This window comes from Ranitomeya variabilis, chromosome 4 (assembly GCF_051348905.1).
Source record: "Ranitomeya variabilis isolate aRanVar5 chromosome 4, aRanVar5.hap1, whole genome shotgun sequence".
Classification (NCBI taxonomy): domain Eukaryota; kingdom Metazoa; phylum Chordata; class Amphibia; order Anura; family Dendrobatidae; genus Ranitomeya; species Ranitomeya variabilis.
Window position 1 is genome coordinate 689,461,193 of NC_135235.1, and position 20,821 is coordinate 689,482,013.

The window sequence follows — 20,821 nt, forward strand, 5'->3', positions numbered from 1 at the left end:
ATAGCACCTAGGGCTCAGAAAAGGCAAGAACTAATCTCTATTGGGCACATGTTACTCTAACAATAACTCATACCTGTGAATATAAAGTGCATAGTGCTCCACATGAGTATCAAGTGCCCAATACCATCATGCCTGTTAGCTTCCCTGAGGAAGCTTACGCAAAACGCGCGTCGGGGCTGCCGGACACACACTGGCACCAACCTGATTTGGGTAAGATTGGCAGAACCGTTATATACCCTTATTATGTATTTATGAGCTAACAGGCATGATGGTATTGGGCACTTGATACTCATGTGGAGCACTATGCACTTTATATTCACAGGTATGAGTTATTGTTAGAGTAACATGTGCCCAATAGAGATTAGGTCTTGCCTTTTCTGAGCCCTAGGTGCTATTTGCAGTGTGGCTGGTCCGCCGTACATGTACTAAAACGTGTACCTTGTCTGTTATGTTCTGTCTATGACTATATTTAATAAAATTTGTTACCTATTTACAGTATTATGATTGTTTGGGTTATTCATACTCCGTAGCCTTTTGTAGGATGAGTTAGTCAGACGCTGCCTGGGTTTGACCCAGTGAGTACCTATCAGGCAGACAGGGGGAAAAGGAGGAACATCTGAGCTGCAGACAGAGGGTCCCTGTCAGGGGTGTGATCCTGACAGAGGCCTAGCGAGACAGAAAGCTATGGAGCTGCGCCTGCCCCACGTGCGGCAGCATCCTAAGAAAGGACACGAAGAGAACGGTGTTGTAGAGAGTGAGAAATGAAGTCACAGCACAAGGAGAAAACACCTGGAGGAGTTCTGCCCTGTAAAGGCTGCCTCCTTCTGAGGTGCGTAGCCGGTGGCTGGAACACCGAGGGAGTAATTGTCTCTATGCATTACTTCAGAGACCGGCAGGACAGTCAATTCCAAGTTGGCTGCCCGACATAAATACCTAAGAAGACACAGTAGCAAATTGTGGGGGTCGGGGCATCTCTAGGGTCCCTATAAACAAGCCTCAGGCCATCAGTCATACGGGTTTGTCCTATCCATACCATCTGGGAGACAGAGAGGAAGAAATAACATCTAGAACATCCACGAGAGTTGTGAGGACCTTACCGAGTTGCTCAGCAGGGAGGTACTACAACACACAGGCGCTAGTAGGAAGGCTACTGATTTCCACCTGGATAAGGGGACTCTGAATTTGCCTTCGGACCGGCCGGACTCTGCCTACCCTGTGGTCTGTACCCTGGACTGTGGATGCTGAAGCTTCCAGAAAAAGGTAAAGAGACTGCAACCTTGTGTCCTCGTTATTTCCTGCGCCTTGCACCCTCCACCATCACCATCTATACTTCTGGGAAGCCCTGGGGATACACTTCACCTGTGGGAAGGTATACCATCTTGCTGCCATAACATCACCCCAGCGGACCCCTAAGCAGCGTTGGTCACCCTGACCGAATACCACAGGTGGCGTCACGAACATTATACAAACTCTTCTTTTCATTGGACACCCCTCAAAGGGCCACAGGCCGGGTCACCGTGACATCCCCCGAACCGAAGGACCCGGTACCGAGTACCCTTACTCTGGGGGTGCTCCATTTTCATTCTATGGGATAATGGGGAAGAGACAGAAGGTCAGGGGTGCTGCAGCTCTGGTGGTGGTGAGGTGGCAGTACTGGTGGTGGTGAGGCAGCAGAATGGTTATTGCAGGCTGTAGGCTTTCCTGAAGAGATGGGTTTTCAGGTTCTGTCTGAATTATCTGTGGGTGGTGGATAATCGAACGTGTTGAGGCGTGGAATTCCAGAGGATGGGGGATATTTGTGAGAAATCTTGGAGGCAGTTGTGTGAGGAACAAATAAGTGTGGAGGAGAGTAGGAGGTCTTGGGAGAATCAGAGATTGTGAGGGAAGAAATTGGGAGATTATTTCAGAGATATAGGGAGGGGACAGGTTGTGGATGGCTTTGTAGATCAGTGTTAGTAGTTTGAACTGGATTCGTTGGGGAATTGGGAGCCAGTGGAGGGAGTTGCAGGGGGGAGAAGCAGGGGAGTAGCGAGGAGAGAGGTGGTTTAGCCGGGCAGCAGAGTTGAGGACAGACTGGAGACTGGACAGACACAGAGATGGGTGTTGCAGTAATCGAGGCGGGAGATGATGAGGGCATGAACAAGAGTTTTGGTAAATTGTGGGCTGAGGAAGGGACAGATTCTGGCAATATTTTTGAGTTTGAGGCGACAGGAGGTGGCAAGAGTTTGGACGGGAGGTTTGAAGGACAGGGCAGAGTCGAGAATTACCTGGAGGCAGTGGATTTCAGGTGCGGGAGAGAGAGTGATGCCGTTTACCATAATAGACAGATCAGGTAGGGGGATGCGCGAGATGGGGAAAGATGATGAGTTTGATTTTGTCTACACTGAGTTTTAGGAAGCCTCATCACTAGGGTTGAGCGACTTTTCCTTTTTTGAGGTCGAGTCGGGTTTCACGAAACCCGACTTTCTCAAAAGTCAAGTCGAGTGAAATCGGCCGATCTTCTTGAAAAGTCGGGGTCGGGGATCGGCCGAAACAGGAAACCCAATACAAGGTAATGGAAAATCTATATATTTTTATATTTACTTCAGCGCGATATATGTGAAAAGCCGGTAATTCAATTGCCGGCTTTTCATTTCTCCTGCCTAAACCCGACATGATATGAGACATGGTTTACATACAGTAAACCATGTCATATCCCTTTTTTTTTGCATATTCCACACTACTAATGTTAGTAGTGTGTATGTGCAAAATTTCGGCGCTGTAGCTATTAAATTTAAGGGTTAAATTGCGGAAAAAATTGGTGTGGGCCTTCAGTCGCGGTGATGCGCCCTCTGCTGGATGTCCTCATATGACGTCGAGCATGGGAAAAAGTTCCCAGGCTGCAGTTCATGAGGACATCCAGCAGAGGGCGAATCACCGCGACTGAAGGTAACTATAGGTCATTGACCTACATTTCCTTCATTCCCCGGGGTTTACAGGCACGAGCACAGCTGCATTATAGCAGAGCTCCTGCCTGTAAAATATTTTAACCCCTTCAGATGGATTTACCTCGTGGGACGTGACCGATCATCTGAAGGTATGTATATTGTTGGTTTATTATTTTGCAAAGCGAGGGTCTTCAGGTGGATTGAGAGAGCAATAAAATATTGAAACAACCGGTGTGTTTATTTAATTAAAATACTTTTTAATAATGTGTGTGTTTTTTTTAACCCTTTCATACAATTGGATTAATAATGGATAGGTGTCATAATTGACGCCTCTCCATTATTAATCTGGCTTAATGTCACCTTACAATAGCAAGGTGGCATTAACCCTTCATTACCCCATATCCCACCGCTACACGGGAGTGGGAAGAGAGTGGCCAAGTGCCAGAATAGGCGCATCTTCCAGATGTGCCTTTTCTGGGGTGGCTGTGGGCAGATGTTTGTAGCCAGGGGGGGGCCAATAACCATGGACCCTCTCTAGGCTATTAATATCTGCCCTCAGTCACTGGCTTTACCACTCTGGCGGAAAAAATTGCGCTGGAGCCCACGCCAATTTTTTCAGCAATTTAACCCTTAAATTTAATAGCTACAGCGCCGAAATTTTGCACATACACACTACTAACAGTAGTGTGGAATATGCAAAAAAAAAAGGGGGATATTACATGGTTTATTGTATGTAAACCATGTCTCATATCATGTCGGGTTTAGGCAGGAGAAATGAAAAGCCGGCAATTGAATTACCGGCTTTTCACATATATCGCGCTGAAGTAAATATATATATATATATATATATATATATATATATATATATATATATATAACGAAACCTGACTTTGGAGCGAAGATCGCCGACGGCCGACCCGATCCCACAGTGAGATCGGGTCGGGTTTCACGAAACCCGACTTTCCCAAAAGTCGGCGACTTTTGAAATTGGCTGATCTGTTTCGCTCAACCCTACTCATCACTACCTGCATTCTTTAATTCCCTAAGGGTATGAGCACACGTTGCGGATTTGCCTCTGGAATTTTGTGTGCGGATTCTGCATCTCTTGGCAGAAAACGCAGGTGCGGACTTGATGATTTTTTTATGCGGATTTTGTGCAGATTTCATGCGCTTTTACCCCTGCGGATTTCTATAATGGAATGGCTACAAAAACGCTTCAGATCCGCACAAACAAATGTCATGCTCCTTCTTTTGATCCGCAGCATTTTCTGTGCGGAATTTTCTGCACCATTAGCACAGCAATTTTTTTTCCATTGATTTACATTGTACTGTAAATCACTTGCGGATCTGCAGCGTTTCTACGTGGAAAAAAAAGCGGCGTATCCGCAACGTGTGCACATAGCCTAAATGCTTTCATTTTGTCTCTTAGGCCATGTTCGCACGTTGCAGATTTTACCGCGGATCTGCAGCAGTTTCCCATGTTATTTACAGTACCATGTAAACCTATGGAAAACCCAATCCGCTGTGCACATGCTGCGGAAAAAAAACATGCGGAAAAGCAGCATGTCAATTCTTTGTGCAGATCTGCAGCGTTTCTGCACCCATTGACATGCATTGAGTCGGGCACATCCGCCGCAAAACCGCAGAGGTAAACAAGATCTGCGGTTCAGCTGCGCATGAAATGCGTGTAGTTTATGTATCTGATAAAACACTTTAGCTCTTTTCTCTGGATCATTAAGTCCTCTGACATTCAATGAGAACATTTTCAGTTATGCCATATTATATGGAAAAACAGGGGAAAAGAAAAAAAAATAGAAAGATTAAGAGCAAGATGGAAGTACAGATGTAAAGTCTACCTCTCAGCGTCTAATCGGTATAGATTATGAATATATCGAACACAAGGAAACTGCGAAACAAGCAGATCCCAATGCAAGTCCATAACTGGGGGTTGTCTTTACAGGTGTAAGTCAAACTTTTAGTTCTAAGGATCCTATTAAGGGAAACCATGGAATATAAAGCGAGTAAAGTAATACAGCCGAATATTACAGTAATATAATGTGAACTCAACTTATATGCCATTCTAAAATATGAACTGAGACATTCTATATAGTGGGAGAGAGGAACATAACACTCTATTTAGCTATATCTAATTATATGCTTCAAGAAATAAGTAATAATCTGCAAACTGTCTCTCTCATCAAGGAAGACTAGATTCATTTATGAAGTTCATATGATTCTTTTCCAGTCTAGGTGCATCGTCATCCAGTTCTTGATCTATTGAGCTTTTTCTGCAATGTGCTGGAACTCTCTGTGGCAAAGGTGGAGTAGGTGGCCAGTCAGAAATATAGATTCTGGGAATGTCCAGGGCATCACAGGATGGTCTCATGTCGCTTGGATCTTTGAAAGTATACAGCTGGAATGGGCACCACCAGAAGTACATCAGGCCATTTTCCTAGAGGGCATCAAGTAGTGGTTTCAGCACCCTTCCTTTAGCAAGTGTCTTTCAGGATAGATCTGTGAGCAATTGTATGCATTTTCCATTTGAATCAACATGGGTCATGTTTGCATAGTGTACAGAGCGCCCTGTCAATTTCCAGCTTCTTATCAATAGGATCAACAAAGATATTATTGAATAATGTCCACAGTGTTGGCATAATCGCTTGTGTATTGATGTTTTCAGGTATTCCCCTTATCTGATATTATTGTGATTTTCTTGGTCATCGACCCTATAAAGCACAATGTCTACTTGCTGGCTGTGAAGAGCCAGTGTATGTTTAAGAGCATTATGATGGCCCACACCTTGTATGACATCATCCTCTAATCTCTGTAACTTGTCAGTAAGCTGTGACATGGAATGTGAGTCCCGACACCGCTGGAACAGAGCCGTAATGGAACACAAGAACAAGTGTTTTTATTTTAACGAGGCCAAATATGAGGAATGACAAAGGGCTGTTCTAGTAGTGGATTATCCCTTTTTGAAAATACAATTTTTCGTTAAAACGTTTCCAACATTCAGAACATGAAAAAGGCTTTGCCTGTGTGTGACCTTTTGGAAGTTTATTAAAAGTTGATTTCCGTATAAAACATTTCCGACATTAAGAACAAAAAAAAGCATTTTCCCCTTTGTGAATTCTTTGACTAATGTGTAGATTATTTCTTCACAAAACATTTCTCACATTCTGAACAATAAAACACTTCTACACTGTGTGGGTTCTCTCGTGCCTATCAAGGTCTGCTTTTCGGTTAAAACGTTTCTCACATTCTGAACATGAAAAAGGCTTCTCTCCCGTGTGCGTTCTCTGGTGCATAATAAGATGCCATTTCTGGGTAAAGCATTTCCCACATTCTGAACATAAAAAAGGCTTCTCCCCTGTGTGAGTTATTTGGTGAATAACAAGACCCCGTTTATGGTTAAAACATTTTCCACATTCTGAACAGCAAAAGGGCTTCTCCCCTGTGTGAGTCCTCTGGTGTATAACACATTCTGATTTCTGCTTAAAACATTTGCCACATTCTGAACATGAAAAAGGCTTCTCCCCTGTGTGAGTTCTCATGTGTATAACACATTCTGGTTTCTGCTTAAAACATTTGCCACATTCTGAACATGAAAAAGGCTTCTCCCCTGTGTGAGTTCTCCAATGGCTATCAAGATGCGCTTTCCTGTTAAAACATTTCCCACATTCTGAACATAAAAAAGGCTTCTCCCCTGTGTGAGTTTTTTGATGTCTAACAAGGATCCATTTCTGGTTAAAACATTTCCCACATTCTGAACATGAAAAAGGCTTCTCCCCTGTGTGAGTTCTTTGGTGGCTATCAAGATGCACTTTCTGGTTAAAATATTTCCCACACTTGGAACAAGAAAAGCTGTTCTTCGCTGTGTGAATTTTTTGATGTTTAAGAAAAGACTTTTCGAGGGGAAAACTATTTCCATGTTCTGAACATGAAAATGGCTTCTTTGCTTTAGAAGCAATGCATTTTTTAATGCTTCTTTTATTACTTTGATTTTCCTTAGTAGTCGGTAATGAATCAGAAGACAAGACCTGTTTCAAAGGATCAGATGACAGATCTTTGTTGTGAAGGGATGATGGTATATCTGGAGTAATGGAATCCACTTCAGTAGCATCTTGTGGGATCTCAAGATCATCTGATTTAAAAATTGAAGATTTCAGCTGTACCTCTGATTTCCTGGTACAGACATCTGCCAAAAATAAAACTATTATTTAGTTTTGAATAAAATATCCTTAAATTTTATATTTTTGAACATTTCTACTCACACTATCAGTAAAAATAGCAAGTTATGTAATAATCTTAAATTATTCACCAAGACAATGGTAGTTCTCAGTCTAATAGAAAACTTCATAGGATGAACCAGTGGATCGTGGTGATCTTTCTGCCTCCCAAATATACTAAATAAAAAGCCACCAAACAATGATATGTCCTATCCTGATCTGGCTGTACATCACTACAAGGACACTCTGAGAAGTACCGTATTTTCCGGCGTATAAGACGACTGGGCTTATAAGACGACCCCCCAACTTTACCAGTTAAAATATAAAATCTTCTTAAAAGTCGGGGGTCTTCTTATACACCGTATGTCGTCTTATAGAGCCGGTGAATATGTGCCTTTTGGGGGGGGGGGGGTAGTGATCCTGATGACGACGAGGGGGCGTCTCACAGGAAAGTGAGTATCCCTCATTACCTTATCGTAGCGCTGCAGCGTGGGGTCTCTGTGCTGGGAGCGGCGGCTGCTGTGCTGTGGTGTGGCGGCTCCTCTTCTGCAGTGTGGGGCCTCTGTGCTGTGGGGTGGCGGCGGCGGCGTATCTTTATGCAGTCGGGGCTCCTCCGACATCTGCTTAAAGCCGGGAAAATAGCCGCTGCTCAGATTCAGATCTCGTCCCGAGATCTCGGGAGACGAGATCTGAATCTGAGCAGCGGCCATTTTCCCGGAGGCAGCTCAATAGGTGCGATGCGGTGGCCTCCGGGAAAATGGCCGCTGGGGGCTGCGCATGCTCAGATTCAGATCTCGTCCCGAAATCTCGGGACACGAGATCTGAATCTGAGCAGCGGCCATTTTCCCGGAGGCACCGATGGAGTTGCCGGCGGGGCCTCCAGGCTTTAAGGAGATGCCGGAGGAGCCCCGACTGCATGAAGATACGCCGCCGCCGCCCCACAGCACCAGAGGCCCCACACTGCAGAAGAGGAGCCGCCGCCCCACAGCACAGCAGCCGCCGCTCCCAGCACAGAGACCCCACGCTGCAGCGCTACGATAAGGTAATGGGGGATACTCACTTTCCTGTGAGACGCCCCCTCGTCGTCATCAGGACCACTCCCCCCCCCACCCACCATATACACCCGGCGTACAAGGCGATTCCCGGCGTATAAGACGACCCCCGACTTTTAAGAAGATTTTCAGGGGTTAAAAAGTCGTCTTATATGCCGGAAAATATGGTACCCTTCACCAAGTAGCTCCCCTCACCCTCAGAACCTCTAAACACAGAGTAAAAAAGCCCTGGCTCCCATCGCAAACCCAATTTCCCCCTCGAAGCTCTAGGTGTGCAGAACGCTTATGGAGGAAAACTCGCACACCAGAAGACTTCATCCACTTCCAATTTTTGTTAAGAACCTATAATTCTGCCCTTCACCTCACCAAACAGACCTATTACACCACCCTGATCTCCTCACTATCCAAAAACCCCAAGAAACTTTTTGACACCTTTCACTCACTCCTCAGGCCAAAAGCACAAGCCCCTATCACAGACATTTGTGCTGACAACCTGGCCTCCCACTATATAGACAAAATAGATAATATCCATCAAGAAATCCCCTCCCAGCCACCAAGTGCAGTGACTCCCATCCCTCTCTGCATTACCCCTGGCTCACTCTCCACATTTGATCCCATCACAGAAGAAGAAGTCTCCAAGCTTCTCTCTTCTTCTCGTCCGACTACATGCACTACTAACCCCATTCCTCACATCACCTCCAGTCTCTCTCTCCAGTCGTCACAACTCACCTAACTACAATCTTTAATCTCTCCCTATTCTCTGGCATTTTCCCCTCCTCCTTCAAACACTCTATTACTCCATTATTAAAGAAACCCGCCCTCGACCCATCCTGCACAAACAACTACAGACCAATCTCCCCTTCATCTCTAAACTCTAGGAGCACCTGATCTGCTCCAGCCTTACGCGTTACTTCTCCACTCATTCCCTCCTAGACGCTTCACAGTCCGGTTTCCGCCCCTACATTCGACAGAAACTGCACTCATCAAAGTGACCAACGACCTTCTGACAGCAAAATTTAATGGTGGCAACTCTCTGCTCATTCTTCTAAACCTTTCCGCAGCTTTTGACACTGTTGATCACCCTCTCTTACTCTCTAGGCTCCAGTCACTAGACATTAAGGACACTGCTCTCTTCTGGTTCTCTTCCTATCTTTCTGACTGCTCCTTCAGTGTTCTGTTTGCTGGCTCCACTTCATCTCCTCTTCCTCTCAGTGTTGGGGTACCTCAGGGCTCAGTCCTTGGCTCTCTTCTCTTCTCCCTCTACATTTCCCCAATTGGACAGACCATCAGCGGATTTGGCTTTCAGTACCATCTTTATGCTGATGACACACAACTATTCATGCCATCCCCTGACCTTACCCCTCTGTACTACAGAACGCCAGTGACTGTCCGCAGTCTCCAACATCATGTCCACTCTCTATCTGAAACTCAACCTTTCCAAAACCGAACTTCTACTCCCTACTTCTAACCTCCCAAAATCTGACATTTCCCTCTCTGTGGGCGGCACCATAATAACGTCCCAGCAGCAGGCGCGCTGTCTGGGTGTTATGTTTGACACCAAACTCTCTTTCACCTCACATATGCAATCTCTAAAGACTATCTCTAGAATCTGCCCTTTTCTCGCCATGGAAACAACAAAAACCCTCACTGTTGCCCTGATCAACCCCGCCTAGACTACTGTAGCACTCTATTAATTGACCCCCCCTTATTCGACTTTTCCCTCTCCAGTCCATCCTTAATGCAGCAGCCAGGGTCATCCACCTGGCTAATTGTTACTCGGACGCGTCCGCTCTTTGCCAGTCGTTACACTGGCTGCCCATTCCTGACTCCAAAACTTCTCCCGCGTTGTGCCAAATCGTCTGGAATGCTCTACCCCAAGAAATTAGGACCATTCACACTTTGCATAGTTTTAGGCGCTCCCTCAAAACATATTTGTTCATAGCGGCCTATCACGTTCCTTAATCAAAGTCATTTTATGTGTAAGTATGCACGTGTAGCCCATTCACTAGCTCCACCTATTCCCCACCCCCTGAAGATTGCTGGACCATCATAGATTATTATATGTAGGCAAAAATATTATAAATAAAAATTCCTACTCATCTCACAAAATATAAGTCACCACTTAGGTCCTTCACTGTCAGTGGAAAAACAGAGGTTTCCACAATAGTAGTGGCTAAAAGGCTTTTGAAAAGCAACATGGCTTCCATAAACCAATCCAGCAATATCCGCTCTCCCAAAGTCAAATCCCCCCCGACTCCCTTGCTTCTGAGTCTTTCAATGTTCCAAACCACATTTAGCATGCATGTGTTATAGTGATCTCTGGTGGTCACGCATTGTAAGTAATAGAATTCATTACGCTGGGGTATTACTTGATTATAGCAAACCTGATAGGTGCATCGGAGGCATTTGCACAGCACTATGCACTTTATTTTATATTCTTCCGCACACAATAGTGTTTACCTAAAAAGTATATGAAGTAGGTTCTTTTACCTAAATATTTTTGCAGTATTTTATTCCTCCCCTTATTCTGTCTGTCCTTATTTTGATTTTCTGCATTATGCATTCTACTAAAGAAGGCTTAGGAAGGGGTTGAGGTTTAGCTATCTGTTTGCATGTATTTATGAAAACCAATATATTATACCCTAGTGTCTCTTAATTCTTGCAGTGTGCTGCCAACAGTTATCTTTTTATGAAATTCCCTTGTGTTGTCTATTTATGCTTTTTAACATATTGATATTAATAAAAATATATATGTTTTACAGTTGTCGTAGCCTCTGTGTTTTACCAGTTATGTTCCTGGTAAATATGTGTTTTCTATATGTTATAGTGAGAAGAACCCACTTAATTTACGGTGTGTGCTATCTCCTGGAGCACAATCTGGGCATTATGTGTCAGGTAATAAATCTGAAAATATGCAATTTTCACTCTCCAACATCCACTGTGTGATAATATCGGGAAAATATCTGTTAAATCAAAATATACCCTACTTCTAAAGATTAATTCATTTGGAGTTACAACTTCCAAAATAGAGTCACTTTATGGGGATTTCTAATGCTCCAAAAGGGTTTTCTGCCCTTTTGTCACATTAGGTCTTCTGCACAGTGTCACATCTCTTCTTGGATCTGTCACCAGAAGCCGCCTTATTCATTCTGCAGGCAACACTGTAATGGAGTAGACATCGGAACCAGAAGATTCAAGAGAATTTTGAAAATAATTTGTAAGGTCCACTTGTTTCCTATTATGTTTGAGGGGAGAACGCCAACTCTAAACCAGAGTTGCACCCATTTATAGTGGACTACTGGAGTTACTGACCAGAAGAGTAGAGAAAGTATTAGCGCCCCCATTTCAGGAGAGATTATGCAGTAATCTGAATTCCTTATGATAGAAAACATAATGTAATTTATGACGCAGAGTGATTCCATGAAACCAGGGCTCGAGCCATGCCAACACATCTCCTGCAGGCGTGAATAAATGTATATTACAGCCATTAGTCACGCACAGCTTAGAAATATATCATGGCACAGTTGTAATGTTTTTTATGTAGTTTGTCACAATCCTGTTTGAAGTTAGTCAGTTTTAAATGGAAATGGACAGTCAGAATAAAAGGAAACTCTGTTGTTATTGTACAGAAACTCACACTTGGCCTCACTGCACATTCAAAATTGTCAATCATAAAAGTGAAGTTTGTCCAGAAACTCTGGGCCTGGTCTTGTAGGGACCATATGAGCACATTCAGCAGCACAGAAGGGGGAGAAGGTAGATTCATCCAATAAGATATCAGGGTTCTAGGAAGCCAACAGCATCATTACCCTCCACTTTCTCTTAGAGATCCATCACAATGTTTTTCTTCAAGTGATTTTCTAACTTGTCAGCACATTCTATGTACGCTGTCATTTGGCTTTGTAGTTAACAGATCTACGCAGGTAATGGTCAGCATCACCTAATCCTAGAGGGTAGGTTGATCCTCCAGGTTGTAAGTTCTATAGAAAAGGGCTTTCAATGCCCAAAGTCATTTGTGCAGCTTGGGGTGAAGGATATTGTTGTGGTCTAGAGGCAAAATGGTGATCACATGATTGTGACACGACCGGAATAGATAATCGATAAAACAGCCACAGCCGGTGACTAGGAAGAATCTGTGACTTCTCTGCATTTAGTGGTTACTACTCACCTGGGTGGTCATATATAGGAATTTCCTTCTTACACCACTCATCACCCCTCACATATGTCTCTGTAGTATTAATATGGGTCAGATCTTCACCCTGAAACAGATATTGCAAAAGTCACAGACAGATGGAGAAGTCACATCTATGATCAGCTCTAATCCTGCCATCTCCACCGTTCACATTACACAAGTATAAAACATATACAGTGCCTTACGAAAGTATTCGGCCCCCCTGGAACTTTTCAACCTTTTCCCACATAGCATGCTTCAAACATAAAGATACCAAATGTACATTTTTGGTGAAGAATCAACAATAAGTGGAACACAATTGTGAAGTTGAACAAAATGTATTGGTTATTTTAAATTTTTGTGGAAATTCAAAAACTGAAAACTGGGGCGTGCAATATTATTCGGCCCCTTTACTTTCAGTGCAGCAAACTCACTCCAGAAGTTCAATGTGGATCTCTGAATGATCCAATGTTGTCCTAGATGCCTAATGATGATAAATATAATCCACCTGTGTGTAATCAAGTCTCCGTATAAATGCACCTGCTCTGTGATAGTCTCAGAGTTCTGTTTGAAGCACAGAGAACATAATGGAGACCAAGGAACACAACAGGCAGGTCCGTGATACACTGTTGTGGAGAATTTTAAAGCTGGATTTGGATACAAAATGATTTCCAAAACTTTAGACATCTAAAGGAGCACTGTGCAAGCGATCATATTGAAATGGAAGGAGTATCATAACACTGCAAATCTACCAAGACCCGGCCGTCCCTCTAAACTTTTATCTCAAACAAGGAGAAGACTGATGAGAGATGAAGCCAAGAGGCCCATGATCACTCGGATGAACTGCAGAGATCTACAGCTGAGGTGGGACAGTCTGTCCAACAATCAGTAGTACACTGCACAAATCTGGCCTTTATGGAAGAGTGGCAAGAATAAAGACATTTCACAAAGATATCCATAAAAAGTGTCATTTAGAGTTTGCAACAAGCCACCTAGGAGACACACCAAACATGTGGAAGAAGGTGCTCCGGTCAGATGAAACCAAAATCGAACTTTTTGGCAACAATGCCAAACGATATGTGTGGCGTAAAGGCAACACAGCTCATCAACCTTAACACATCATCCTCACTGTCAAACATGGTGGTGGCAGCATTATGGTTTGGGCCTGCTTTTCTTCAGCAGGGACAGGGAAGATGGTTAAAATTGATGGGAAGATGGATGGAGCCAAATACAGGGCGATTCTTGAAGAAAACCTGTTGGAGTCTGCAAAAGACCTGAGACTAGGACAGAGATTTGTCTTCCAACAAGACAATGATCCCAAACATAAAACAAAATATACAATGGAATGGTTCACAAATAAACATATCCAGGTGTTCGAATGGCCAAGTCAAAGTCCAGACCTCAATCCAATTGAGAATCTGTGGAAAGAGCTGAAAACTGCTGTTCACAAACGATGTCCATCAAACCTCACTGAGCTCGAGCTGTTTGCCAAGGAAGAATAGGCAAGAATTTCAGTCTCTCGCTATAGAAAACTGATAGAGACATACCCCAAGCGACTTGCAGCTGTAATCACAGCAAATGGTGGCACAACAAAGTATTAAGTTAAAGGGGCTGAATAATTTTGCACGCCCCACTTTTCAGTTTTAGAATTTCCACAAAAATTTAAAATAATGAATAAATTTCGTTTAACTTCACAACTGTGTTCCACTTGTTACTGATTCTTCACAAAAAAATTTACATTTGGTATTTTTATGTTTGAAGGAAAAGGTTGAAAAGTTCCAGGGGGCCGAATACATTCGCAAGGCACTGTAATACTGGTGGATAAAACAAGACTGAGCACAAGACCTTCACAGCCATCTACAGATCATAGGGGAGATCTCATGACACCTTCTCTCCATCTACCTGATGATCCTGAGGAACATTGGGATCTTCTACTTTACAGTCCTGTGGAAGAAGAGGAGGACATATCTCTGGCGTTGTCCTCTTACTGGATAGAACTGGAGGAAACACATACAGGGACAGAATTAATTCTTTACATACAGATAATTATAGGCCGTGTGCATTTAGTCTCGTCTATTACCTGGTGATGTGAGGGGCTGGGGAACCTCCATCATGTCATCATTGTACAGATCTTTGTGTCCTTCTAAAAACTCCCACTCCTCCTTGGAGAAATAGACAGCGACATCCTGACATCTTATAGGAACCTGACACATACAATGATACCATCATCCCATCATCCCCCGGATCCCTTCATAGTGTTACTGTATAATGTCCCAGCATTCCCAGCAGTGTCACCTCTCCAGTCAACAGCTCAATCATCTTGTAGGTGAGTTCTAGGATCTTCTGGTCAATGATGTCCTCATGTCTCAGGGGGTGAGGTGGAGGCACCATGATTATGCTCAGGGGTCTTCCCCATCCCTCAGACACAGGGTCCTGACAGTACTCACTAGAGGTCTTCTTCACTATTGTGTAATCCTGGTTATGGAGAGACACAATAATAAATCTCACTTCAGACATTTCCAGAGTCCTCACCTCTCCAGTTCTGTCCATCTGTTATTCCCATAGATAAGAATGATGTAATGTGATGTCACCAGAATCTCTCACCTCTCCAGTAAGCCGGAAGAGGATCTCCAGGGTAAGGCGTAATATCCTCTCCGCCATCTTGTCTCTGTCCATATCCATCTTTGGTAAATCAGGAAAATTCTCAGAAGCTCTTCCCTGAGGGAATCGAAGATTGTAGAGACCTGAATGAGAAGATGAGCCGATGTAACATCATAAAAATCCTGTGTAATAATACAATTAGTGGAGATAATAAGGGAAACATACTGTATCAGGAGGAAGAACGTGTATTCTTTAGTCTTGTTTGGACTGGAACATAAGCTGAATTGCTGACCAAAACATCTATTCCATGCTCCCAATCACTGCCTATGTTACTCATTGCTTCGGCAGCTGATTAGCTTTAGGAATTACAAATTCCTTAGGATTGACCAGGAAATACAGAGACTGACGGGAACCCAAGCAGCAATAAAATTTGTATTATTTTACAACATTCTGTTTTTTTCCTGACATCTAGTAATAAAACCTATATATTTTAGGTCACAGACAACAAGCATTTTTTTCCTCGGAGTCGGCAGCTGAATACGTTTCTCATAAACTCATCTTCCATTACGCTAATTCTCGGCACATTTACTGGAATCGGCATTAGCAATACTGGAGATATTCATTACATGTGACAGGAAAAATAACTACTTCATGATGAGGATGACATCTTCATCTTCTACTACGGCTCTAGAACTACATTTGGCTAGAGTCCGTCACTGACTCCATCACCACAGGCCGTCTATATGAATGTTTCCTGTCTTCCCCGCACTTTAATGTTCTGTCAAGTTAGATCTCATCTCTGATTCACACACAGAAGTTTGAGGCTTTTATAAAAGCTTGTTTGTAAGAACAACAAGACAGGAGTTATTTGATGCCAATGTCTCCATGTAGGCTTCCATATAGTAAATGTGTAGCACCCCAGGTGACCGGTTGCTACAGTGATGTTCGGGGAAGGTAATGTCATGCTCAGAGGCAATGGAGTTCTCTTCACCAGGTAAGGCACACACATGCAACACATTCTGAACCCAGGCCAGGAGGGGGAGCTCAAGACCCAGATTCAGGGGAGCTTCCCTAAGCTATATGTATCCTGACCTGGAGGAGGAGCTAGGCAGTTGGAGGCTAGTTGGACAGAGACTGAAGTGGAAGGACGTCTGGAGCAGACCTGAGAGGCCTGGCAGCCACGAGGGAGCTGCAGACTCTGAAAGGACAGATAACCTGAAAGGGTTGTATGTGGAGTAGCCGGAAGGGAGAAGAACAGGGATCAGAGGGGAACATTGATAGGACACCCTCAGAGCAATAGCGCATAAGCCGGGTACAGGGGGCCTGAGTGGTACTGTACAACACTTGGCAGAACCGGAGGGCATAAGATCATACGGACATTACCTGAGGAGCCCGGGGCATGATAGAGACCCTGTAAAAAGGCTCAAGCTGCCCATCATGCAGGTACCTATCTCAGGATAGGGGGAATAGAGGACTCTGCAGAAAGCTTCAGGCAGCAGGGACTTCATATACAGCAGTCGCTAGTTGGAAAGGCTCACGGACCTCTACTGGAAAACGAAACCCTCCATTGCCTCTGGGCTGGCCAGACCACCATCACCCGTGCCTGGTACCCTGGACTGTGGCCTGCCAACTACAGTAAACCAGGTAAAGACTTACAACTTGTGTCCTCCACTTATTCGTCGGCATTTACCATCTTGCCACACACTTTAGAACCCCTGGGGACCCCACTTCACCTGTGGGAAGTGTACCATCAGTGCTGCAGTAACATCCCCCAGAGGACCCCTTTAATGCAGCGTCGGTCCCACTATTAATTAAAAACCACAGGTGGCATCACGAATAGACTACATCATTCCAAACCCCTTTAATTGAGTCCCAGGGCCACGGACCAGGTCGCAGCCACTGTGACATCCCCTTTAAGACCGAACCCGGTACAGAGTACCCCAGGCCCTGGTAGGGCGACTCACATGAAAAACACCAAAAAAAAAGATGTGAAAATATTACAAAAATAATTATAGTGAAGTGTTGAGGCACCAAACAGAAAGTTTTTACCCAGTATATGGACACCTAGAACCAATGTTACAACCTCCACTATAATAAATCTGCAGAGTGGTGCATAGACGTGAGACTACTTATAATCAAGAAAACGGAATGATGAAAGTCAGCGCTCACCCATTTTAGCAGACACTTTTTAATTTTCATTTGATTCAGGCAATAAACAAAAAGTGCAACAGTGCTAGCAGCGTGGCGGCCGGCGCGGTGATTTTGAAAAAACAGAAATTGTGGAGAAATTATAATTTCTAATTCTGTGCTTCCAGGATTCCTCTTGTGGGAAATGGTTGCAAGTTTCCCTCTGCAATATATTTCTAGTATTAATAAGTAATAATTCTGTCACTCTATGGACGTTGGTTGTTTGTTTCTTTCCCTTTTCCTTGTTGTTTCTTGTGTCATTTATTATCTTTATGTCACGTATGTGTACTGGTTCTGATATTCGGAATCTTTTTGTCATGTGACAATCACTATATAAGGAACACCTAAGGGATATGACATATGCTTAAAAAAGGCACCCAACCCTGAAACATCGCAAAAGGTGACTTTTCACACTTTAACTCCCTTTCCATAATGTCTCCATGAAACGCTGCTTATGTCGCCAGCTCATGAGTGTCACATCACGTTTCTGACAAGATCTTCTCCTGGATTGTTTAATAGGACTTACAGGAGGAACCAGTCCAGAAAGCAGAAGATCCAGTGAGTATTCAACACATATTCCTGCAAATTCCCTGAAGTGTTATCAATTGTATCCACTAGTGATGAGCGAGGACTAAAATGCTTGAGTGCTCGTTATTTAAAGGGACTCTATCACCTGAATTTGGAGGGAACAATTTTCAGCAATAGGGGCGGGGTTTTCAGGTGTTTGATTCACCCTTTCCTTACCCGCTGGCTGCAATATTGCATTGAAGTTCATTCTCTGTCCTCCGTAGTACATGCCTGCACAAGGGAATCTTGCCTTGCACAGGCGTGTACTACGGAGGACAGAGAATGAACTTCAATCCAATATTGCAGCCAGCATGCAGCCAGCGGGTAAGGAAAGGGTGAATCAAACACCCGAAAACCCCGCCCCTATGGCTAAAAATTATTCCCTCCAAATTCAGATGACAGAGTCCCTTTAAATCAAGCAGGTCGGGCGCTCAAAGTCGAGTACCAACTATAATGGAAGTCAATGAGAAGCATTTTACCAGAAGACCCTAAAAGGAGGACTGGGTGGGCAGGAAAATTGCTGAAATTGATGGAATCAGCACTCAAATGGAATGGGAACAGCATGGTGAAGATGCCTGGACGCATATCAGACTCCAGGGTCTCTGATGGGTAATAAACAAATAAATAATTTTAAAAAATTAAGTGGGGTCCCTTTCCATTTTTGATAACTACACTACACAGCTGACATCAATCCTCAAAAATATCACCGATTGCCCATGCACCCAGAAAGAGCCAGGCAAAATGCCAGAATTGGTGCATCTAATGTGATGTGCCAATTTTGGGGCTGCTACCGGCTGGTATTTTTTGGCTGGGGAGGGAACAATATCCATCGGCCTTATCAGCCCCAGCTATCCGCTTTACCTTGGCAGGTTATCAAAAATAGCCGGTCCCCATGTCAGTTTTTTTTTATTAGTTATTTAATAGATTTAAAAAGTGATCCCCTTCCCGACATGTGCTATATATATATATATATATACTGCTGCTCAAAGTGAAGTATATATTCAGCGCCGCTGTTTCCGGTCACCGCGCTGCATTGTGCTAAGATGGGATAGCAGGCCATCTCTGCACGTTTCCCGGGGGTCAGTAACCCCCCCCAGCATCGGCATTGTGTCATTAAAGGAACTTTTTAGTTAGTGTAGCACATGTTGCAGTGTAATCGATTTCTGATTTTTTTTCGTAGAAAAAAAATAATAGTAGTTAGTACAGTGTAGTTTTAGAGAAAAACAAATTGCACAGAATAGTTTCATAGGTAGCGTGTTAGTGTAGCAGAAGTCACAGTATTTGTTGACGTCCAATTTTGTTTTAGAGAAAAAAAAATGTACAGAGTACCTGTATAGATACGGAGGTAGCGTCTTTCTTTTGCATAAAAAAAAAATGGTTATCGCCAGGTAATTTTTAGCGCATTAGTGGAGCGTACGTCACATTGTTGGTGACGTTCATTTTCTTTTTGCAAACAAATAATTATTTGCGTCAAGTAAATTTTTAGGTACTGCATTATGGGAGTTTATGTTGTATTGCTAGTGACTATTTTCTTTAGCACAAAAAAGAATAGTTAGTATCGGGTAAGTTTATAGGGAGGACATTAGTGTAGTGAACGTCTCTAAAAAAAATGTATACAAACTTTTTTTTTTTACATCTATTTTTTCTTCTACATTTTTTCTTCTAAATTTTCTCTTTACTTTTATAATAAATGGTATCATACACAAGCCCCACACATTACACGTATAAAGCACCACTTACACACACATTCCCAGGGTTTTGGAAGATAAAATAAAAATGGCCCATTCGTCAAGACGGTATTCACCAGAGGATACATATGCTTTCCTTGCCTACAACACGGATTCAGCCAGTGAGGAGGATCCCACATTCCTTTAGTCCTCCTCCTCCTCATTTAGTTAGGAAGGACCCCCCAGAAAGGCGCCCTATTTCCCAGACAACCCCTCCAACAAGCGATCCCATATAGATTACACCCACTGAAAATTATAAGCCCGTCATTCCGGATTTCATCGGCAGCTCAAGAATCCAGTTTGACACCACTGGCCTCACTGACATTGACTTCTTCAAATTCTTATTCAGGGAGGAGATAATAAATTCATGGTCGCCCAGACAAACTTTTATGCCCATCTATTTTACACCCAAAATCCTACGTCATCATACGCCAGATGGACCCCTGTAACTGCAGCAGAGATGACGACATTTTTGGGGAATTGTGCTGCATATGGGCATAGTCAGACAGGGCCGCCATCAGGGCATTACTGCCCTGACTGGCGTATGGGGCTCAGTGGGCAGAGGGGGCCCACATCGGGCCCCGTCTCATCTGCTCACTGGGCCCCCCTACAGGCACTGCGGCATGCTATTGACGTGCGGGCCCGCGCCCGCACGTCAATAGTTAACAGACATCAACCAATCGGAGGCTGGCAGCTGACTTTAGCCGCAGCGCGCACTCCGCCGGCGTCTGAAGTCATTGTCAGCCGCCGGCCATGCGCACTTCCCCTGCGTGGAGGGAGTGAGCTTCGCCCGCCGCAGGAGTGCTGCCAGGTAAGAACTCGTGTTTTTGTTTTTTTGAGAGCGGCGATCCAGAGGGCCCAAGGGCAGAGATGCTGGACACGCTGGGGCAGAGATGCTGGACACGCTGGGGCAGAGATGCTGGACATGCTGGGGCAGAGATGCTGAACACGCTGGGGCAGAGATGCTGGACACGCTGTAGCAGAGATGCTGGACACGCTGGGGCAGAAATAGTGGACATGCTGGGGCAGAGATAGTGGACACGCTGGGGCAGAGATGCTGGACACGCTGGGGCAGAGATGCTGGACACGCTGGGGCAGAGATGCTGGACACGCTGGGGCAGAGATGCTGGACATGCTGGGGCAGAGATGCTGGACACGACGCTGGGGCAGAGATGCTAGACACGCTGGGGCAGAGATAGTGCACACGCTGGGGCAGAGATGCTGGACATTGAGAGCAGAGATTATGGACATTGGGAGCAGAGATGCTGGACATTGGGAGCAGAGATGCTGGATATTGGGAGCAGAGATGCTGGACACACGGGGCAGAATGCTGGAGACACTAGGGGCCGAAATTCTGGAG

The 20,821-nt window shown here is 44.2% G+C and overlaps 1 protein-coding gene across 2 annotated transcripts in view; it reads right to left on the reverse strand.

Annotated features, from left to right (window-relative positions):
- Positions 1-4,965: 4,965 nt before the first annotated feature.
- Positions 4,966-20,821, reverse strand: part of LOC143767679 (uncharacterized) — an 86,738-nt gene continuing 70,882 nt past the window's right edge. The window contains exons 2-7 of one of the 2 annotated variants that reach the window (XM_077256161.1): positions 14,984-15,123; positions 14,675-14,854; positions 14,460-14,583; positions 14,282-14,376; positions 12,377-12,467; positions 4,966-7,125 (exon numbers count right to left, since the gene is read on the reverse strand). In XM_077256161.1, coding sequence (XP_077112276.1) covers positions 6,125-7,125; positions 12,377-12,467; positions 14,282-14,376; positions 14,460-14,583; positions 14,675-14,854; positions 14,984-15,123 — 1,631 coding nt within the window. In that variant the 3' untranslated portion in view covers positions 4,966-6,124. The remainder of the gene's footprint in view (positions 7,126-12,376; positions 12,468-14,281; positions 14,377-14,459; positions 14,584-14,674; positions 14,855-14,983; positions 15,124-20,821) is intronic. The other variant, XM_077256162.1, reaches the window with a different exon arrangement.